General features: G+C 38.0%; 1 protein-coding gene across 2 annotated transcripts in view; it reads left to right on the top strand.

Moving 5' to 3' along the window:
- Nucleotides 1-17902, top strand: part of LOC145988330 (inactive pancreatic lipase-related protein 1-like) — a 38241-nt gene extending 20339 nt beyond the window's left edge. For both annotated transcript variants that reach the window (XM_083123197.1, XM_083123196.1), the window contains 3 exons: nucleotides 7292-7486; nucleotides 14226-14400; nucleotides 17672-17902. In XM_083123197.1, coding sequence (XP_082979323.1) covers nucleotides 7292-7486; nucleotides 14226-14400; nucleotides 17672-17738 — 437 coding nt within the window. In that variant the 3' untranslated portion in view covers nucleotides 17739-17902. The remainder of the gene's footprint in view (nucleotides 1-7291; nucleotides 7487-14225; nucleotides 14401-17671) is intronic.
- Nucleotides 17903-19885: the final 1983 nt, after the last annotated feature.

Genomic DNA, 19885 nt, shown 5'->3' with positions numbered 1-19885 from the left:
GAAGTAGAATGGGCCCACCAGCAGCATGTAATCGTCAGAATCCATGTAGTCCCAATTGAATTAAGTGCAGAAGTGATAAGTCGTGTCATGAGGTCTTATGGGGAAGTGTTAAAAATTGAAGACGAGACATACTCTGCAGATCACATTTACCCTACTCGAACTGGACGTGTCTTGATTAAAATGATACTACGTAAACCCATACCCTCATATGTAACAATGAATGGAGACTCTTATTGGGTAACCTACCCTGGGCAGGTGCGTACGTGCCTCGCGTGTTCGGGGGAGGATCATGTAGTTGCTCAGTGCCCTAAGCGTCGATCCTCAGGGAACCAGCCCCGCAGGGGTCCGGTTAATATACCCGCTGACAATGTACCGATGGTATATGAACCAACTGTGCTACCCGTACGGACTAAACCAAGAGATTCAGCTCCGTTAGTTGCAGAAGTCCCAGCGTCAGGAGATAGCAATGGAGGAAACACGGATAGCCCCACAATCACCGACGAGGAGACAGGTACCAGACAGGAAGTTAGTGAGAAGAATGCACCAACAGGAAGGGACGAGATGGAGCAGCCAACATTGACCACTGCAGAGGAGATGCATCACATACCCCCGCCCCCACCCCCAAGTGCTTTGTTCCCGGAGGCAGAATTCCCCGTAGTTACCTCTCCTAGGAAATCACGGTCAAGATCTGTATCAAGGTTACGGTCAGTGGCGGAAGAGTCCATGGTGCTACGTAGAAAGAAGAAGAAAAATAATGAATGCGTAAGTTCCACAATAGTTCATAACGAATTTAGAGTAGAACCTGGTACCCCAAAACAAGATGTTTCAAAGGGTAGTTTAACAAGTCATTCAGGGAATGTAATTAAAGAGAAACCTTCGGCGAGTAACAAACTTACCCCAGATTTATTTAGTGGAAAGCATAGTTAATGCATTCTAGGTAGAAATTAGAGTTTAGTAATGTTGAAGAATGTAAGTAAGTTTAGTTTTCTTTTGTGGACAGTTCTAATCATGCAAACATTTACCTTGGCATCTATAAATTTGAATCAAATGCAAAGTACGACCAAAATAATTGCTCTCAATGACTTTCTCATTAAATCGTCTATTGATGTGGCCCTCTTACAAGAGGTAGCCATAGACGATTTTTCTGTACTGAACATGTTTAAAGTTTACAACAATTTTACTCCCTTTGCACAAGGGACTGCCATAGCATGTAGGCGACACTTGGATTTACGTAATGTAGTGCCCCATCCCACGGGCAGACAAATAAGTGCCAAATTAGGCTCAGTGTTTCTCTGTAATGTGTATGCTCCGTCAGGAAGCCAAAACAGACGGGAAAGAGAAGATTTTTTTTCAACAGTTGTAGGGCCCGAGTTGACATCCAACACACTAGACACTATACTAGTGGGAGATTTTAACTGCGTAATTCGTTCACAAGATCAAAATCCAGGATACAACTTCTCACGTGCGCTCTATGAATTAACGCAGGGGTTACAACTGCGTGACGCTTGGATACACACCAATGGCGAAAGTCAAGGTTACACACATATCACCTCCAATAGTGCGTCAAGGATCTATAGGTTTTATGTCGCACCAAGATTTCAGGAATATATCATTAGTGTTCAAAATTTTCCAGTATGCTTTAGTGATCATAGTGTCCCAATTCTCAAAATAAATTTAGATTTGATCAAACCCCGACAAGGTAGCGGATACTGGCTTTTAAATAGCACATTATTACGCAATGGTAGTTATGTCCAGCTAATCAGGGAAACGTGGAACGAACTCAAGGCCTCTCGGCCAGTACACAAGACCCTAATCGAGTGGTGGGAAACTCGAGTTAAGCCTAAATTTCGTCAGGTCAGTAAATTCTTCAGTGCAGAGGTTAGTAGAGATCAAAGAAACAAATATAATATTTTGTATGCCGTCTTGAATGATCTCCATCGTTTAGCATTGCAAGGTAATTTCGATCGTCCTTATGCAAATGAAATAAAAGCGCAATTACTTGCTATACATAGGAAACGAAAATCTGCAGCAATAATAAAGAGCAAGATTCTTCCTATAGACCCAGACGAGCAAGCCACACTAAGTCACATTCTTCAAGAACATAAACACGCCAGGAGTCACGTTATCATAAATTAACTTTAGATTCCGGTGAAGTTGTCACCAGCCCTCATAGTATACACGACAGGTTTTTGCAATACTATAAAAATCTTCTTGGTCAAGCCTTTAATCCAACAGAAACGCAATGCAATTTTTTGAACTACCTCCCTGCGTCACTGACAGAAAATGAAAGAACTGAGCTCACACAACCGTTTAGTAAAAAGGAGGTTCATGATGCAGTATTCAAAGCTCCGAGGAATAAAACTACAGCCGAAGATGGATTACCATCAGAATTCTATCAATGTTTCTGGGATCTAATAGGAGACGAATTAACGGAATGGGTCAACGAAGTGTTGACAACAGGGACCATAGGGAAGACCAGTAGCACGGGAGTTATAGTGTTAGTTCCCAAAAAGGCAAATCCAAAGTTCGTCACAGATTTTAGGCCAATTTCCATATTGAGCAGTGACATCAAACTTATAAGTAAATCAGCGTTTAAAAAAATATATGGTTAAACTTATTGGCAATTTACAGTTCGCTTGTAATACGTCCCAAAGTATACATCACTTGCTACAAACGATAAGAGACGTAATTATTACCAAACAAAATAAAAATGCATCAGAGGCAATTCTATCTTTAGATTTTTCTCAAGCATATGACAGAGTGAGCCACGAATATCTGTACAAAGTCTTAGAAGCATATGGCTTCGGAGACACTTTTCTTAATTGGATAAAAACATTATATAATCATATGCTGCTAAAACTCAAAATAAATGGTTTCTTGACAACAAGTTTTAAAATGCGACGAGGTGTACTACAAGGTAGTCCCTTGAGTAGCACATTGTACGTCCTCACAATAGCCCCATTTTTGTTTAGTATCCAGCATCATTTACAGGGCATTTCTATGGCTTCCACCACAATACAAGTTGGCAGTTTCATGGACGACGTCACGATTTTTCTCAAGGATGAAAGAGATCTGTACAGTGTTAAAAGCCAAATACATACTTTTGAGCTCACATCAGGAGCAAAACTAAACAATCGAAAGTCATTCCTGATGCCCCTTGGCAAGGAGAATCCTTTCACAAACAATACGGAGATCCCTGTAGACAAGAAAATAAAAGTTTTAGGTATAAACTTCTATGCAAATATCGATGAAACGATCGAAGCCAATAGTAATCTCACGTGCGAGAGGGCAATCTACGTCCTCAGAGTGAACAAGATGCGCTCTCTGAGTTTAAAAACACGAGTAAGATTTATCAACGTTTTTGCTCTCTCTAAACTTTGGTATGTAGCAAAAATCCTGCCCTTCAAAACACAGCACTTAGCCAAGGTCAACAAAGCAGTTGGCTGCTTTTTGTGGCACGATACAATTTTCCGGGTGGCAATAAATGAGGTCACGTTATCAGAGAAGACAGGTGGTTTGGCACTAATACACGTGAACACACAGGCAAGAGCATTGTTTGTACAGACTGGCCTTAAAACAGCTTTCTCACTGCACGAGTCAACGACCCAAGCATGTATACAGAAGATAATACAGGACATTCCATTAGAAGCTCCCATCGATATTCAAAGTATCCCCAAAAGATTTTCGTTTTATAAGGACATCGCTTTACAGGTATGCTACCAGTTATTACGACATGAGACAATTACACCATCTGTTAAAAAGTTATATAGTGAAATTAATAGTTTCAAGCACACAGTACCACGAATAGTCCGGGATTTCAATACACATAATTGGCCACAAATATGGGAAAATGTCTCCGCCAAACACCTTTCAAAAGCTGCCCAATCAATATGGTACAAAGTGGTTCATCGTGTTATAGTGACAAGAGATAGGACATACCAATATGGAATCAGTGACTCTCCTAACTGTATATCATGCAACGTGCCTGACTCTTTAGCCCACAGGATAACCAAGTGTCGCAACTCCTCCACGGCGTGGAACACATTGCGAACAATGCTCAGTCGTATATGCCGCACCTCATTAACAAAGTTAACGGATACAGATATAGTTTTTCCTGCTTTCAATTTTTATCCACCAACAAAACAACGAGCAGTACAATGGTTGATAACAGAATACTTATTATATATATTTCACAATGACGAGAGCAGTTTTCAGAAACAATTCAGTATCTTCTTGCAAGAACAATATGAAAAAATTCCTCTCCAAGCAAGGAAGAAATGGTATGCAAATTTCTTATTAGTGCTTTATACTTAATTTAGGTCAAACAAAAATGTAAAGGTTAACCAGATAGAAATACGAATTGTAATAGCAGTACTACACTTATGTCAAAAACAATGTAATTCCATAACTTGTATATCAGAATGAGACAATAAAAAAAAAACATAGGAAAAAAAAAGTGGTTAGCAGAGCGCGCTACAACGCCAGGGGTTCTGGGTTCGAGTCCCGGGTAAGGCATGGGTATTTGTGTTTGTCCAGTTGATAAGACACAAAGAAAATGTAAGAATTGAAAAAGTATAAAAGTGAGAAAAAGAGTGATTGGTAGGGGATACCTCCGTGTAGGGGGTATTACCTTTTTTTTTTTTAAAAAAAGAAAGTGGTTAGCACATCGCGCTGCGACGCCAAGGGTCCCGGGTTCGAATCCCGGTCGGGCTTGGTTGTTTGTGAATGTCCATTCATCAATTTCATCATTTCATCACTCATCCCCATCTTCGCAAATTAGCCAAGAGGCACAAAACGCGAAGTAAAATAAACTAAATCAAATCAAATCAAATCAAATTGGCTCACGGCACCTCATATCCACAACAACGAAGTCCTACATCCCGGACATTCTTGTAGACGGAAAACCCATTTCACTATCACTTTCGGTCAAAGACCTGGGAATTGTTGTGGACGAGAACCTCACCTGGAGTGACCATGTGAAGGCCATATGCAAAAAATCTTACGCAGCATTACACTCACTGTACCGCCTAAAAACATCTTACCACAAGAGATAAAGAAAACACTTGTGGAATCGCTAGTTTTGTCGCAAATAGACTACTGCGACTTGACGTATGTTGACCTCAACGGTGAACTATCAAGACGTCTACAGCGAATACAAAATGCATGCGTACGTTTTATTTATAACATGAAACATTTTGACCACCTTACCCCGGCTTTCAAAGACCTAGGCTGGTTCAACCTTTCAACACGCCGTCGCTTCCACGCTCTTACAGCGCTCTACAAAATAGTGCATTCAAGAGAACCCCTTACCTATTTTCACGATTTCAAACCCCTAAGCGCAGCACACACCATTGCTACCAGTTCACGAAACAACTCCCTGCTCACCTTCCCCTCCCACAAGACAGCGATGGCCTCCCCCATGGCGCAGTGGTAGCATCATTGCCTTGTAATCAAGGGGTCCCGGGTTCGATACCCGGTGGAGGCACAAGTGGTTCGGATCCCACTTTAAACTGTAGGTCCAGTCCCGATTAGCCTTACTGTGCATAAAGTGGACTTAAAACACAAACCAAAACCACAAGTCAGCGTTTTACGGAAATTCCTTCACGGTCACTGCCACCAGAGCGTGGAACGACTTCCCCAATGACATAAGAAACTCTTCTTCTCTAGGCAATTTCAAATCAAAATTAAGAAAGCATCTTCTGGAGGCAACTTATCAGTACTGAAAACAAGGAAAGAAAATCAAATCAAACCTTTCTTGATCTAAATTTGCAGGCCAAACACCGACCGACTTTTCTGTATTTTTGTTATGTGTGTGTTCATGCTGAACGTGCATTTTTTACGTTTCTTACAGCATATATGTGTATTTTTTCTTTTTTGTGTTTTTTCTTCTTTCTTTTTTGTGTTTTTTTTAATTTTCTTTGGTATTTTGATGTTTGATATTTCGCAAACTGTTAGATATTTCAACTAAATTTGTAAAATGTGAAGTAGAGATGGTTAAGTGTCAGAAAAGGCTTATGCCTTAACTTCACCATCCAAAAGAAGAAGTAAATAAATAAATAAATCAGGGCCTGACTATACAAATATAGATTAGGGAAAAGAATAATATAACATATTACTTGCAAGATAGAATACAGTATTGCATTATGACATTGAACTTAATATATTTTAATTTTAATTTGTGCAATTATAATCCAAAACAGCAGGATGGGCCATAATATTCATGAGATGTTATTGAATACCATTTTGGGGTATAAGGAGTGACCAGTTCGGAAAACGCTCAAATGTCAACCTCTCTTCCACACGCTGGACATGGACGTCCAGAAGGGGGGAGGGCAAGGGGGCCCCCTTGTTAATGAATGTTCCCCTAAAAAGTATATATTTCACACATAATTTGATTTCAGTCATAGTAATTTATGTTATAAGGGTGTTGAAAGAACAGAATAATTTCAGACTGAAGCAGTGTTTTTTTGAGGGGGAATCACAATTATGGGGTGAAATATGCCTCCTTTGTCCCGATCTGGAAAAAAATATCTAGCTTGCCCCTCCCTGGAAAAAATCCTGAGGACGCACATGTCCCTGGACTACATTTTCACCGACTAACGAGGCTCTGGCGTTTGGACTCACAGCAAGTAGGCCTTGTGCTAGTCTCCTGTCCATGCATATTTGTGATTGTTCTTTCATCAGTTTAATCCCATCATCATTCATCTTCATCTTCGCGTTTACCCAGAAGTCACAGAAAAGCGAAGTAAAAAAAATGAAGAAAATATCCATTTAATATCATGAAAACATATTGAAAGTCCTAAGTGAATTTGGCTAAGCAAACAAGTCCACAGCCCTAACTCATCTAAAACCTTCAATGCCTTGTTTCATTCATGCCGATCTTCAGTAACGAAGCTTAATTCATGAGTTTGAACACGAATAGATAACATATGAAGAAGGATAACGTAATCGTAAGAGTTTTATAGAATCAATTTTCCATATGTGCGATATATTGGAAAAGTCTTAATAGAAAAAAGTACTCTAAATTTGTGAAGTTTTACCCTGAGCCTACGCTCGAAAAGTGTGCTTCGTGAAGTGGCTGAGGATGTTGAGTGGTCGACTCAGAATCTCACCACCTACGATTGCAGGTTTCAGACCCAACATGGTCCAGTTTGTGAGCGTACCTTCATCAATTTCATGCAATCATCAATAATCCCTAATCAGCCAAAAGAAAATGGCAGAAAGTTGAGAAAAATGCAACCACGAAGATAATTTGGAATGACTCGTTTTTGTTTTCTTTTCTTGTATGTAGGCTTGGATCCAGGGATAGTGATATTTAGTTTCCAGGGTTACAGCACTGGGTGCATCTACGTGCTGGAACCTTCCAGCGCCTACCGCACGGAGTCGATCAGCACCAACTGTGGCCTCTACGGCCAGCCGTGCACGAATAGGAACACACAGGTCCAGTTCTGTGCGAATGGGGGCCAGACTCAACCTGAGTGCACAGGTTAGTATTCTTATAGCTCATGTCTGGTCTTACGGCGGTCGACCTACATGCTAGCAAGGGAAGTAGGGTAGCGACCAATCCAGTGAGATGAGAAACACAGCAGCCTGTAGAACGAAATGCGCGCAGCACCTCCTCCCGTGACATCGTAACTCTCAGCGACACGGCAGTTGTCTGGTTGGTCTGCTGCGTATTCCCCGCAGCATGTAGGCCGCCTGCCGTAAGACCAGAAATGAGCTATAACAGTCACTTACTCCTTCCTTGAAGCAAAGGTGCCCCCTGCCCTCTCTGAGATTTCTGGAAAAAGTCCATGAAATTCAAATGGTAAAATTGAACCTTTATATTATCATCAATAATATTTTTTTCTGTGCCTTACAGGCTGTAAGGTACATCAATTAACTGCCATAAATTTTATTTGTGGAAGATGTGTGAATAAAATATAAGGTCCTACACTCTAAATATAATGTTTGTATTGGAATTTAAAGACTGATAATGCATATTTCAATGTTAGGTAACTGACTTGTTTCACCTTAACAAATTATTAATTACTGTAAATTATAGTTAAAGGATCGCTTTATTACCATATTCCCGATAATTTTGAATTTGAATGAACTTATAGGAAATATTAACATTGTTTCATTTTCTCACCCGATTCACGCCCTCCCCGTGAATCAGAGGATCAGCTGTGTTTCATATCTGTGCATCGTGAAAAAGTACAAAAAGACAAAAAGCTCTTCATCAACAAAGTGAGAGATGTTTATAGAAAGGAAACATGAAGATTACAATTTTTATTTAATTAGTGGACTCAAGTCCGAACTTGTCAACAGAGCCTAAGTATTTTCAATTAAATTTTTTTTCTATTTGTAAAATATTATTAACAACAACAATAATAATAATACTAATAATAAAAGTTTACATGAGGGAAGGGCAAGATGTGAAATCTTACTCTATCCCCTGAGTAATTCATCCTCCTAACAAACTACTCAACACAACACCTCCCAAGCAGGACCATATTGAAGCCAAAGATTTTGAAAACGCAAGACCAGACGGCGCTGATTTTCCCGATATCAGTTGAGAAACCCGGGTTAACAAACAATTGAAGAACCTAGCGTTAAACAAGCATTAGAAAAATAGAAACAGTAAATTCCTTTGCAGTAGGAACACAGGTGATACATAGGAACGTGAATAATATTTATGACAAAGCATTGTTCGAATTGTCCAACACCACACATCACATTCCTGTTTGAGAAATACAAACATTATCACTTGATTATAGGGGAAGCTTGAACACAAATGTTTACTCGAACACCGTTGTACATTGTATAAATTGTTCAGAATGTAATATAATGTAAATGAATACAAATAATGCGGTAATTAGATTGCTGTTTCTATCGCTAGAAGAATTGTACTATTCTTAGTGCTTTTCCTGTGACGTAGTTTCTGCCCGTCTTACAATATATAAAGAGATTTTTCTTGTAGGAATGACCTTTTTTGTTATCAATTTTGGAAATTTATTGGACTTTTGAAAAGTCTTTAATACTGCAAATCTATGTAAAGTAAGATGTCATCGTCAATGAGATTGAGATATCTAAACAAGAGCTGATTTGCAATTCGACACTTCACGTGAAGTGCTTTCAAAGATCATTGACTGGGGATAATTCTTGATTGAGCATTCATGCTCTGGCATACAAATACAACCAGCGAGATCTACTGCAGACAGAAGTAACCATTGTATCTTCTATTTCTGGTATAAACAGTTGAATCCGATTCCAGTGACGTCATTTCACTATAAACATCTTCGCACCAAACCAGCAGATTGCAGGATTTGGCAGAGGTAGACTGAGAAATTAGAATGTCTCTGAGGCGCAACAACGAATTTTTGTCTGGGGAGGAGGGACAAGTACCAGGATAAACGTACCAATAATAACAATAATTAAAATAATGCTATTATAGTATTATTATTATTAGTAGTAGTAGTACCAAAGACGTTATTATCCTCGAAAATTACCAAGAAGGGGGTATAAGTCGGTGCTAAAGCATTTGTGTTGGAAGAAATGATTTGAAATATTTTTTTCAAAACGTTCAATTTTACAGTAACAAATAATGGAAAACGAGCATACATATAACATGTATAACTTTCATGTACTTACAACATATGTTTTACACATATGCAACATGGACCGACGTAAAATAAGAGAACATATGCATCATGATAACACTAAAATGTGTACGTATTCAAAGTCTCTATAATACAGGCTGATTATAAAGTTTCGATCCATTTTTGTGAAAACGGCTGATTTCCTCTTTCTTTTGTGGATGATGTGAAAGATGCTGACTGAAAGGGAGAGAATAGCTGTGATGTATCACGTATGTACGTTTGCGGGGATTAAGCTTCAAAGAGGTTCAGGCAATGTTCGAAAGAAAACTCCACAAACCTGCTACAACCAGCGCTAATTTCAGGCTACTGGTTCAAAAATCCAAGTGAACAGGTACTATACACGGTCGTTAACGTTTAGGAAGGCTTGGCGTAGCAGCAGAAACCATGCAACCGGCAGAAGATGCCATCACAAGAAGCTCAAAGACATGAAAAAGACGTTTAAGCCGGGAGCTGTCTTCACCACAACCGACTGTGTGGAAGATACTCCATTACAACCTAAAAAAAAAAAAAAAAAAAAAAAAAAACCGGTCGTCGCACAAGTTAGAAAGGGAGGACTGTACTTGTCGCGAAACAATGTGTGCAGAGCTGTTAGTCAGTGGAGGAGGAAGATTTGATGGAATACGTGTTCTTTAGGGATGAAGCCTCTCACGCCTCTTGAATTTTTTGCATGGGGCTACATCAAGTCACAGGTGTTACAGGGTAAAGATCACCTCTCTTCAACACCTACGTCAACATATCCAGCAGGCTGTGTTCTATATGACACCGAGAATAGTCTCAAAGGTGTTTGTTTGGGATTCATGCGTAGAAATGCAGAGTGCTCATGTGGAAGTACATTGAGGTGACACTTTCATGGATTTTTTCTGTACACCACTTATTATGTCCGATATTTTTTTCCTTCAATGTTGATTATGTGTTACCATGTACTAGGGAGTTCATTCAATACATTTGTCCTAATCTCAAATATCTTTTTCTCAAAAATGGATTGAGACTTTATAATCACCCTGTACATATGTATACACCATATAAGGTACCTGAACCCAATATAAAAGTTAAAAGTAAGACATCAAGGATGAATAGAAGGAAGAAAACGATAAATTACAACATAAGAGAGAAGATAAAGGTATACAAGTTGAAAGAGAAAAATTTTCAAGGAGAATTTAGAAAGAAAGTGAAAGAAGAACTAGCGAATGAGCAAGTAGAAGAAAGAGAAGAGGACTTAGAAAAACTCTGGAGTAAATGGAAAGGGGCAATAATATCTGCAGCTGAACAAGTATGTGGAACATCTAGAATAGGAAGCAAGAAAAAGATAACAAATTGGTGGAATCCAGAAATAGAAGCAGAGGTAAAAGATAAGAAAGAAAAATGGAAGAAATACCTGTCAGTGGGTACTCTGGAGACATTTGAAGAATATAGAAAGCAGAGGGATAAAGTGAAGAAAGTGGTTCAAGAGGCAAAGAAAGAAATGTGGGAGCAATTTGGAAGAAATATGGAGCAAAATCGTAAGGAAAATCAAAAACTTTTTTACAAAGTTTTGAAGAACATGAGGAAACAAAAAGATTGCCCTTTAAAATTTATATATGATGAAAATAAGAAATTATTAACAAATTCTCAAGAAATAATGAAAAGATGGAAAAACTATTTCCAAAAATTATTAAGTGAAAACGAAAGAAACGTACCAAATGAAGAGGAGGAGGAGGAGGAGAGAAGGCCTGAAGAACCAGATATGCTAGATGTAGAACAAGAAGTAATTACGAGGGAAGAGTTAAAGAAAGCTATTAGTAGAATGAAACTAGGAAAGGCAGCTGGTCATGATGGCATTGCACCAGAAATGATCAAGTATATGGGAAAGGAAGGAGAAGATTTGCTGCTCAGAATAATAAATGTGGCATGGAAGGAAAAGAAGATAGTGAAGGATTGGGAAATATCAATACTAATACCAATATATAAGAAAGGAGATAACAGGGAATGCGGAAATCTCAGAGGTATTTCACTACTCAGTGTGCCTGGCAAAGTCTATTCAAGAATTTTGGAAACTAGACTAAGACAAGAAATCGAGGATAAATTAGAGGAGACACAAAGTGGATTCAGACCAGGTAGATGTGTCCAAGATCACATATTTACAATAAGGCAAATAATAGAGAAAGTTATAGAATACAACAGAGAATTATACCTATGCTTTATAGATTTGGAAAAGGCTTTCGATAGGGTGCCATGGCAAGAGCTATGGAAAACCCTAAAGAAAAACAATGTAAACAAACAATTAGTAGAAGCAATACAAAGTTTCTACAGTACAAATAGATGCTATGTCAGAACTGGCAATAACAGATCAGAGGAATTCAAAACATCAACAGGAGTAAGACAAGGTGATATTTTATCCCCATACTTGCTTATTATTCTGATGGATGATGTTCTGAAAGAAATAAAACCAAAGATGAGACAATTCAAAGTAGGAAATTGGAAACTGAAAACTGTAACTGTATCTGAACTTTTATATGCAGATGATATTGTATTGTTTGCAAATTCACAAGCAAACCTACAAAGGAATTTAGAAATAATAAATGGTAATATGTCAAAGAAATATATGAAAATAAACAAAGATAAAACAACTGTGTTAAGGATAGGGAGAATAGAAAAACCCTGCATAATAAGCCTTGAAGATTCAGAGCTAAAACAAGTACAAAGTTTTAAGTATCTAGGTGTTACAATCAATAGTAATGGAAAAATAGATGAAGAATTAAACACTCGAATAAAGAATACAAACAGATTATATTATGCCATAAACAAAGGATTTTTAGGGAAAAAGGAAATAAGCCAAAAAAAAATATATTGTGTACAAATCAACTTATGTACCAACATTGATATATGGAAGTGAATCCTGGATAATTAATGAAAAACAAAAACAAAACTTACAAACAGTAGAAATGAAATATTTGAGGAGAACAGTGGGAAAGACCAGAAGGGACATAATCAGAAATCAAACAATCAGAATAACATTAAACACAAAACCAATATATCAGGATGTGGAGCAAGCACAACTCAGATGGTTTGGACACCTCAGCAGAATGCCTGAACATCGGATACCTAAACAGGTATGGGAAGCAAGAATGGGAGGATTGGGTGTAAAGAGACCGAAAGGAAGACCACGTAGGACATGGAATGAGGGAATGAAGGATATCCTGAGCAGGAGGAACATCTCGTGGAGTGAAGGAAGGAAGTTGGCAGAAGATCGTGACAGATGGCGAGCTCTCTACAAAACCTCGACACCAATCGGTAGAAGAGGATCGGAATAAGTAAGTAAGTAAGTAAGAACCCAATATGGCCTACCGAAGGTTTGCGATTGTTTCTAGTGGTGTAAATATTAAACTAGTGGCAAGGTTCAAATGAGAGTACATCTCAGGATGTTTACTGCAAATTGGAGCAAATTCCAAATAATAACATGGGTGCCGGGAAGATTTTATAAAAAAGTTACGATTAGGCCATATTGGGTACATATGTACCCAATATGGCCTAGTCATATATTTTGTTATTTCACATCAAAATATGCAACAGAAATTCACAAGGGAGTGGCATGTCACAATTTGCTACCAGAAAACCATGGATTACACATCACAGTGTGGGAAAATGAAAGGTCCTTTATCATCTTTAGTGAATTCCACACACTCTATATGAACATAAAGAGTAATAAATGTCACATTTGTGCATGTCCTTCACGATATATTCATATGTAGGCCATATTGAGTCCACCTTACATCGTGTTCTTTTTTCATTCGTTACAAACAGTACTTTAGATTAAAGTCTAAGTACTTTGTTGTAAAGTACAAATTATGAGCTATCGTAATATGTACTAGAGATACAAACACCTATCACTTGGAAGATGTAGTAAGTAATAACTTGACTATGCAATATTAGATCACATAGAACACAATCACGAGGTACAGCTATTTCGTTTCTTTGTCCTCAAGTTACTGCAACATATGTAGGTTCAGTCAACAGGTTCAATCACGTCATTCGGACAGTCTAAATGACATACTAACGTCACTTGTTGAATTAACCTTGTAACTACTTCGGAACAGCAAATATACCTTATTGGGTACTAGGCCATATTGGGTTTAGGTGCCTTATTATTTAAATACATTACTTAATCAATTCATCCACGTTATAATAAACCAACACTAAACACTTTTAAAATTGTCTCTAAAATGCGCACGCGTTTTTTCCTCAAAACAATTGTTCATGCATTTAAAAAAAATGAATTCAGAGAAGTCTTACTTCTCTTTTTTAATTTACAATGCATTACAGAAAATAATAACTTTGCGAGCGAATCGAGCAAGAACATTTTCAGATCCAATTTTTTGAAAACTGAAAACAATATTGATTTAATAGAGTGCAAAAATAATTTCACGGGAGCGCCATGGCATTCTTTCTTTTACAACTTTTTTTCATTTACATCGTTTGGCGTCCACTGGAATGTCTCTCACTCAACCACAAAAGAGCTAATTACAGCTGTCCTGAACAGCTTTGAATTGTTACAAATGTTCAAATGTTGCTACCAGCTGGTCTCTTCAATGTTTTTTTCTCTTGCAGGAAAACCCGTCAATTGTTCCCACAGGCAAGCCATGTGCTACTACAAGCATACTCTCACAAACCATACACATGCACCGTACATTGGAACCAAAACTTCTTTGGACAACTGCATTCTGGCAACCCCACCATGCACAGGCGAGGAGACAGCAGCTTTTGGACAGAGCAAACGAACCAAGTAAGTACACGAATAAGGAGTGATATTGGACTTGAACCGCCACCGAACTTTCCTCCAAACCATCAACAGTATGGTTATCATAACTTGACTAAAAAAAAAAATAATAGGTTCTTAATTGCACATGTTACCTGTGTCTGGACACAAAGTTCTAGATTGCTAGTGTTCTTAAGCTATTTTTGTTTCTTTTGGATTTCGTTAGTTAATGCATCTTCTCTACGTCATTATGTTAATCGAGCCGATTATGATGATTAGATGAAAGAACAGATGCAATGAAATGCTTATATAATTAATTTGGGGGAAAGAGAAATAAAGAGTTACCGTTACCTTAGACAAAATGTAACATGTTACTTTGACATGCAATACAGGCAGATAAGAAAATTAAGAGAGTTGTTGCAGCACCTAAACATGTACAGTCACCTGCAACGATGGCCAAACTTGCTACAGAGTTAGACAACACACATAAAGTCTAGGGATTTCATTTTTATTGTGCGTACGTTCACCTCAATGGAAGCAGATATATTTTTTTCTGTGATAAATCTCCCATACTTCATTTGGTGAGAATTTAGCATTTATTCCATAACATTTTGAATTTATCTGTAGTAATGTAACGTAATCTCAAAATAAAAATAACGCCATTACTTTACTCAATAAATCTGGCTCATAGGATGACAGCATTGTAAAATTACAAATTCCGCCTGTGTATTATTAATAGCTACTGTATGAGTCTATGTATAAGGTGGATCAAAAGTGCGGAACCATCCATATAAAAGTCAAATGGGCTGACACCAATCTAGTATTCTGGCACATGATGTGGGAAAGAAGAGAGGGAAAACCATCCAACCATGCTAAAAAGATGGCTGTCATCATCTTGAAGTCAACTTCATTTTCTTACATGGAAAGATGATCATGTGACATGTAAAAGTGTGCTTCCATTCCTCGAGAAACATGAAGGTGTGCCTAATTTTGAGTCGCTTTAACCACCTTTAACGCTGTTTGAACTTCAAATATTTTCATTACAGGCAGCTTGATTTGTGATGAAGTTAACCCAAGAAAAATTGGTGAAGATACTTCTGGCCGCGTCGTGTTATTGTAAAAGATTCCAACGAACGTTACTCAGACAAATTACAGAATTGATAAAGAAATTTTGAGAATTGAGTTAACATCATCATCATGGGCGTTCGCAGGGACATATATTTGTAGATATACAAAATATGGAAATTACAAATATATGTAATTTAAAAAAAAACATAAGTAGTAGTAGTAGTAATATTAATGTACTAGCTACTACTACTACTACTACTACTACTACTAATAATAATAATATAAGTTTCTGTGACTCTGCTCGTTGAGAAAAATCCTGCGGGCAACCTTGATCACCATCTATCAAGTCACTTGTAATGAAAAACATTTGTGGTTCAAACAGGTCAACGGTTAAAGTTACGCTGACATTAAACACACAATCGTGTTACTCGTGAAATTCTAGCCGATTTCGATATGCCACATGACCACGTTTCCATTTAAGGATATGAAGCTGACTAAGGTGGCTAAAGTGACAGCCACCTTGCTAACATGCCCTAAACCTGCCGCAAAATTAGTTTGGTATTGACACTTGAGAACCACGTGTTGAAATCGGGTCTACGTCACTGCGGGAGGGCATGCGGGCCAATCAAAATCTTCCCAGTGCTTCACCCAGGCCCTGGTTACCTAGCAACAGAAAACATTTTTCTCGGTGTTGCCGCTTATCGGGCGATTCTTCCTGCGATCAGATTTCATGTTGTTGGGAGAGGACGTGTTGTTTGTTTGTTGCGTTGCGTTACTGTGATATTTTAATCAGTCCGTTTGTTTAGTGTTTATTGAATTTAGAGTATTCTTTGTTGTATATAGCGTGTTGTTTTAGTGTGTTATTTTTTGTACATAATTTTCTGTGTTCTGCTTGAGTGTGTCGTGTGCTTGTGTGAAGAATGTCAAGCACAGGAGGCAATACTCGAGATGACAATGTACCAAAGAGGCCATGCACTAAAAGAAAAAAGAATTCTTCTCAAAGGCCAAACGCGGGAGATGGTTTGTTCTGAGCGCAAATAATTTGAGCAAGAGAAAAACAATGGGGGGTCGAATCATTTCTGTAAACAAAGTTCTGGACAGGACTGCTGCTGCTTTCGGCGTGTCTAAGAACACTATTGTTACCATAGGGAAAGAAAAATATAATGTGGTAGAAATAAATAAATAAATAAATAAATGCGAGGCTTCACAATTGGAAACCCCAGGAAAGAATAGGAATATCAGTAAACGCGTGACAAATTTAGATACATTTCAGCAAGATGCTATTCTCGCCATATTTACTCTTATTATAGGAGGAAAGATCATCCCACTGTTGGGAAACTGCACGTTTCGTTGAAAGATTCGGCATTTTTTCAAGGTGGGGAAACATCTTTAAGGACAGTCATAAAATATCTTGGATTCTCATACAAAAAAAAATAATGGACCCAAAATAAAGTATGGAGGCATATGGAGATGTGGAGGTAGAGCTCCACACATTCTTTACCTCGACCTAGGCCATATTATGGAGGTGATGCGGTGATGTGGTTCACCAACCGCCTTTACCACAGGTTTGCCCCAGGTACTCACTTGGGCTGAGTCGACCCCGGAGCCGCTCGGGATATTTGAAAAAGTTCCACAAACCACCGCGGGTTCCACGCGTGAAAGTCAGACGCCCCACCAACTGGACTTTGTGCAATTCAGTTGCGGTATAATTGAAAGACGGGCAGACTTTAATGGCGACTTCGGAAAGAAATGATTATTGAAAGTGTATATACAGAATGGATTGAAAAGGTAACCTGTAAACGATGCTCGTTTCATTAATTCGTTCATGTTGTAAGGGAGATGGAAATGAATAGAAAAAACAATAACACATGCATCATTGTTGTCATCATTGTTATTCCATTTTCCTCGAAAAACAATAACACATTTCATCATTGTTGTTCCTTTTCATAACACGTTTTCCTCGACACAGCGTCAGACGGCTGCAGTGCGTACTGTACCGCATGATATGGCAACACCGTGACGCGTGTTCCTTCAGCTCTCAATACCAAACTAATTTTGCGGCAGGTATAGCAGGTTTTCGCCTTTTCCACATTATATGCCAGGACACTCGATTGGTGCCTGACGACTCGTTTGGCTATTGTATTGATGGTTCCGAACTTTTGATCCATCCTGTGTAATTTGTGAAATTGCTTGAGGATTGAATCAATAACGATATTTTTTTGTCTTCCAGCGAGAGCGGCGTCTACTGCTTATCGATACCATCAATCGACATGGAGTGCGTAGCCTCAGCTATATAAATCACTTAACTTCACATTATATTTTGCACTACATCTACTTACTGCTTTTAAAAGGAATTTTCAGTATTATGACATCAAGGGTTATAATTTACGTACTTCTGTAGGCACAGTGAATGAATGTTTGTACAAAAGAAACGAAATAAAGTTCTCATTAGTCTAACTTATCGAAGAGTATGAAGAATTTCGTATCAGTAAATGAGGAAATACGTTGAGATTGTGAAAAAAATATATGTGGTAAAATGTTCTTGTGCTTGTATTTTTGTCACTTTACGTCGCTTTTCTGTTACTTTTTTGGCTAATCGGGACGATGAGGACAAGTGACAATCAGCTGAACTGATGAAGGGACACACCTAATGAACTGACTTGGTTATGAGTATTCCTTTGTGAGTGCCATATCACCTCTTCATTTATCATAATCGAGGTGAGTAGTCTAAAGAAGCAGAAAAGGGATGTAAAAAAAACAACCCTCATTGTTAAACCAATCATTAAAGGCCAACATGGCGTTCAAACTGAAGCCAGCCAGATCACGACACTAATTGTTCCTCACATTAACAAGGTTTCAACCCGTAGCAGACAATAAAGTTCTTCGCTAAAGAATTATAATAAAACATAACGGTTATCATGTGCAATGCTAGTATTTACAAGTATGTGAAAACGAATTTCAATGTTACAGAAGCTTTGTTATTTTAACAGACCATACGGGCTCAGGGCCGGATTAAGGTGGGTGCTATTGATGCTGCAGCATTAGACCCATTCCTGAAATAGGCCCACATGAAAACAGACGAGAATTTTCCGAAAGCTGAACAGTTTTCCTTTGCTACATTAATCTGAAAATAAATCTTAGAATGAAATGTGGAGCCCCAATTTCGGACACCTAGACACAGCGTTACTTAACAGTTGATATTATTCTTTGCGCTGTGACGTAACTATAACGTCGTTGTGTTTATTGTTCACCGAAGATTTCAAGCATCAGGCCCAATTTCGTCTTAATCCGGCCCTGGACAGGCTCTGTCAATGTTGGGAATTTGCAGGCAGTATACTCCTTCAGCGCTGAAATATAAGAATTTAACAATTATTTTGATGCACAGAAGTGAAGAAATTTAAAAGTTTAAAGTAAGAAGAATTTAAACAATGCAAAATGCTGAAGGATTACATCTAACTATTCGATTGTAATAAGACGTTGAAGTTATTACTTTCTCCGTAAGATAGTTGTAACTATTAGTTGTAATCTTGTACATTGAAGTTAGGATTTATTTAGAGAATTTGTTATATTAGTTATGCTGCGTTATTATTTTTCATTTTCAGCAATATAAATATAACTGTAATAAGAAGGTTGGAGTGGCGAATACTAAAATGCTTTATCAAAATTAACACAATATACCTGTTTTCATACCGATTGTTTGAGATATATATTTTATGACATGAAATGAAGTGAAACAAACTTTGTTGCACCTCTTTGCATCTCGTCGTGAGATTAGCACATTTATCCCCTTGTTACCCCCTCTTTGTATCTTCAGCACCTCTTCCTTCCTTTTCTTTCATGTTTTGTTAGAAAATTGGACAGAAAAATAAATGGTTTTCACTCTTCTTGAGCAGCTACATAAAATCCTATAGTCTCATTTTGTAGAGGAGAACGAGAGTTATGAAATGGTATAATATAATCATTGCAACCCCAATAGTTCCCAAGATAATGTAGGAAAAGCCGCGAGAGAAAACACAAAATTAAAAAAAAAAAACTATTCCGCGTGCATTATATACAGAAGGCGCAAAAAAGAAAACATTGAATAAAGTCATTTCAATGCACCTTTTATTTTGTTGTTTACACCTTTTTGTATACATTTTCAGAACTTTTTTCTTCCTTCCCGACCTTAAATTTACACCTTAGCATCCTTTCCCTAATGATTACATAATTTCTGTGAAAGAACAAACAAGTTGAAACACAATTAACCAAGAATATTCCGAAAGAGGTTAAGTTAATGTCGCCTACTTTTTATTTTACGTCAGCCCTAACGGGTAAACACGTGTTAAACACAAGGCTCGGTCTTGGATGCATAACTTCAGGATTTCTGTGACAAGCAGACAGGTAAATACTGTAACGACCTATCTGTTGTGGCATATGCAGAGAAATACGAGGCATTTGTTGTTCG

Source organism: Lepisma saccharinum, chromosome 5, assembly GCF_977018435.1.
Source record: "Lepisma saccharinum chromosome 5, izLepSacc3.1, whole genome shotgun sequence".
Lineage (NCBI taxonomy): Eukaryota > Metazoa > Arthropoda > Insecta > Zygentoma > Lepismatidae > Lepisma > Lepisma saccharinum.
Note: the sequence above shows the minus strand (reverse complement) of the source record. Positions and strands in the feature narration are given on the sequence as shown.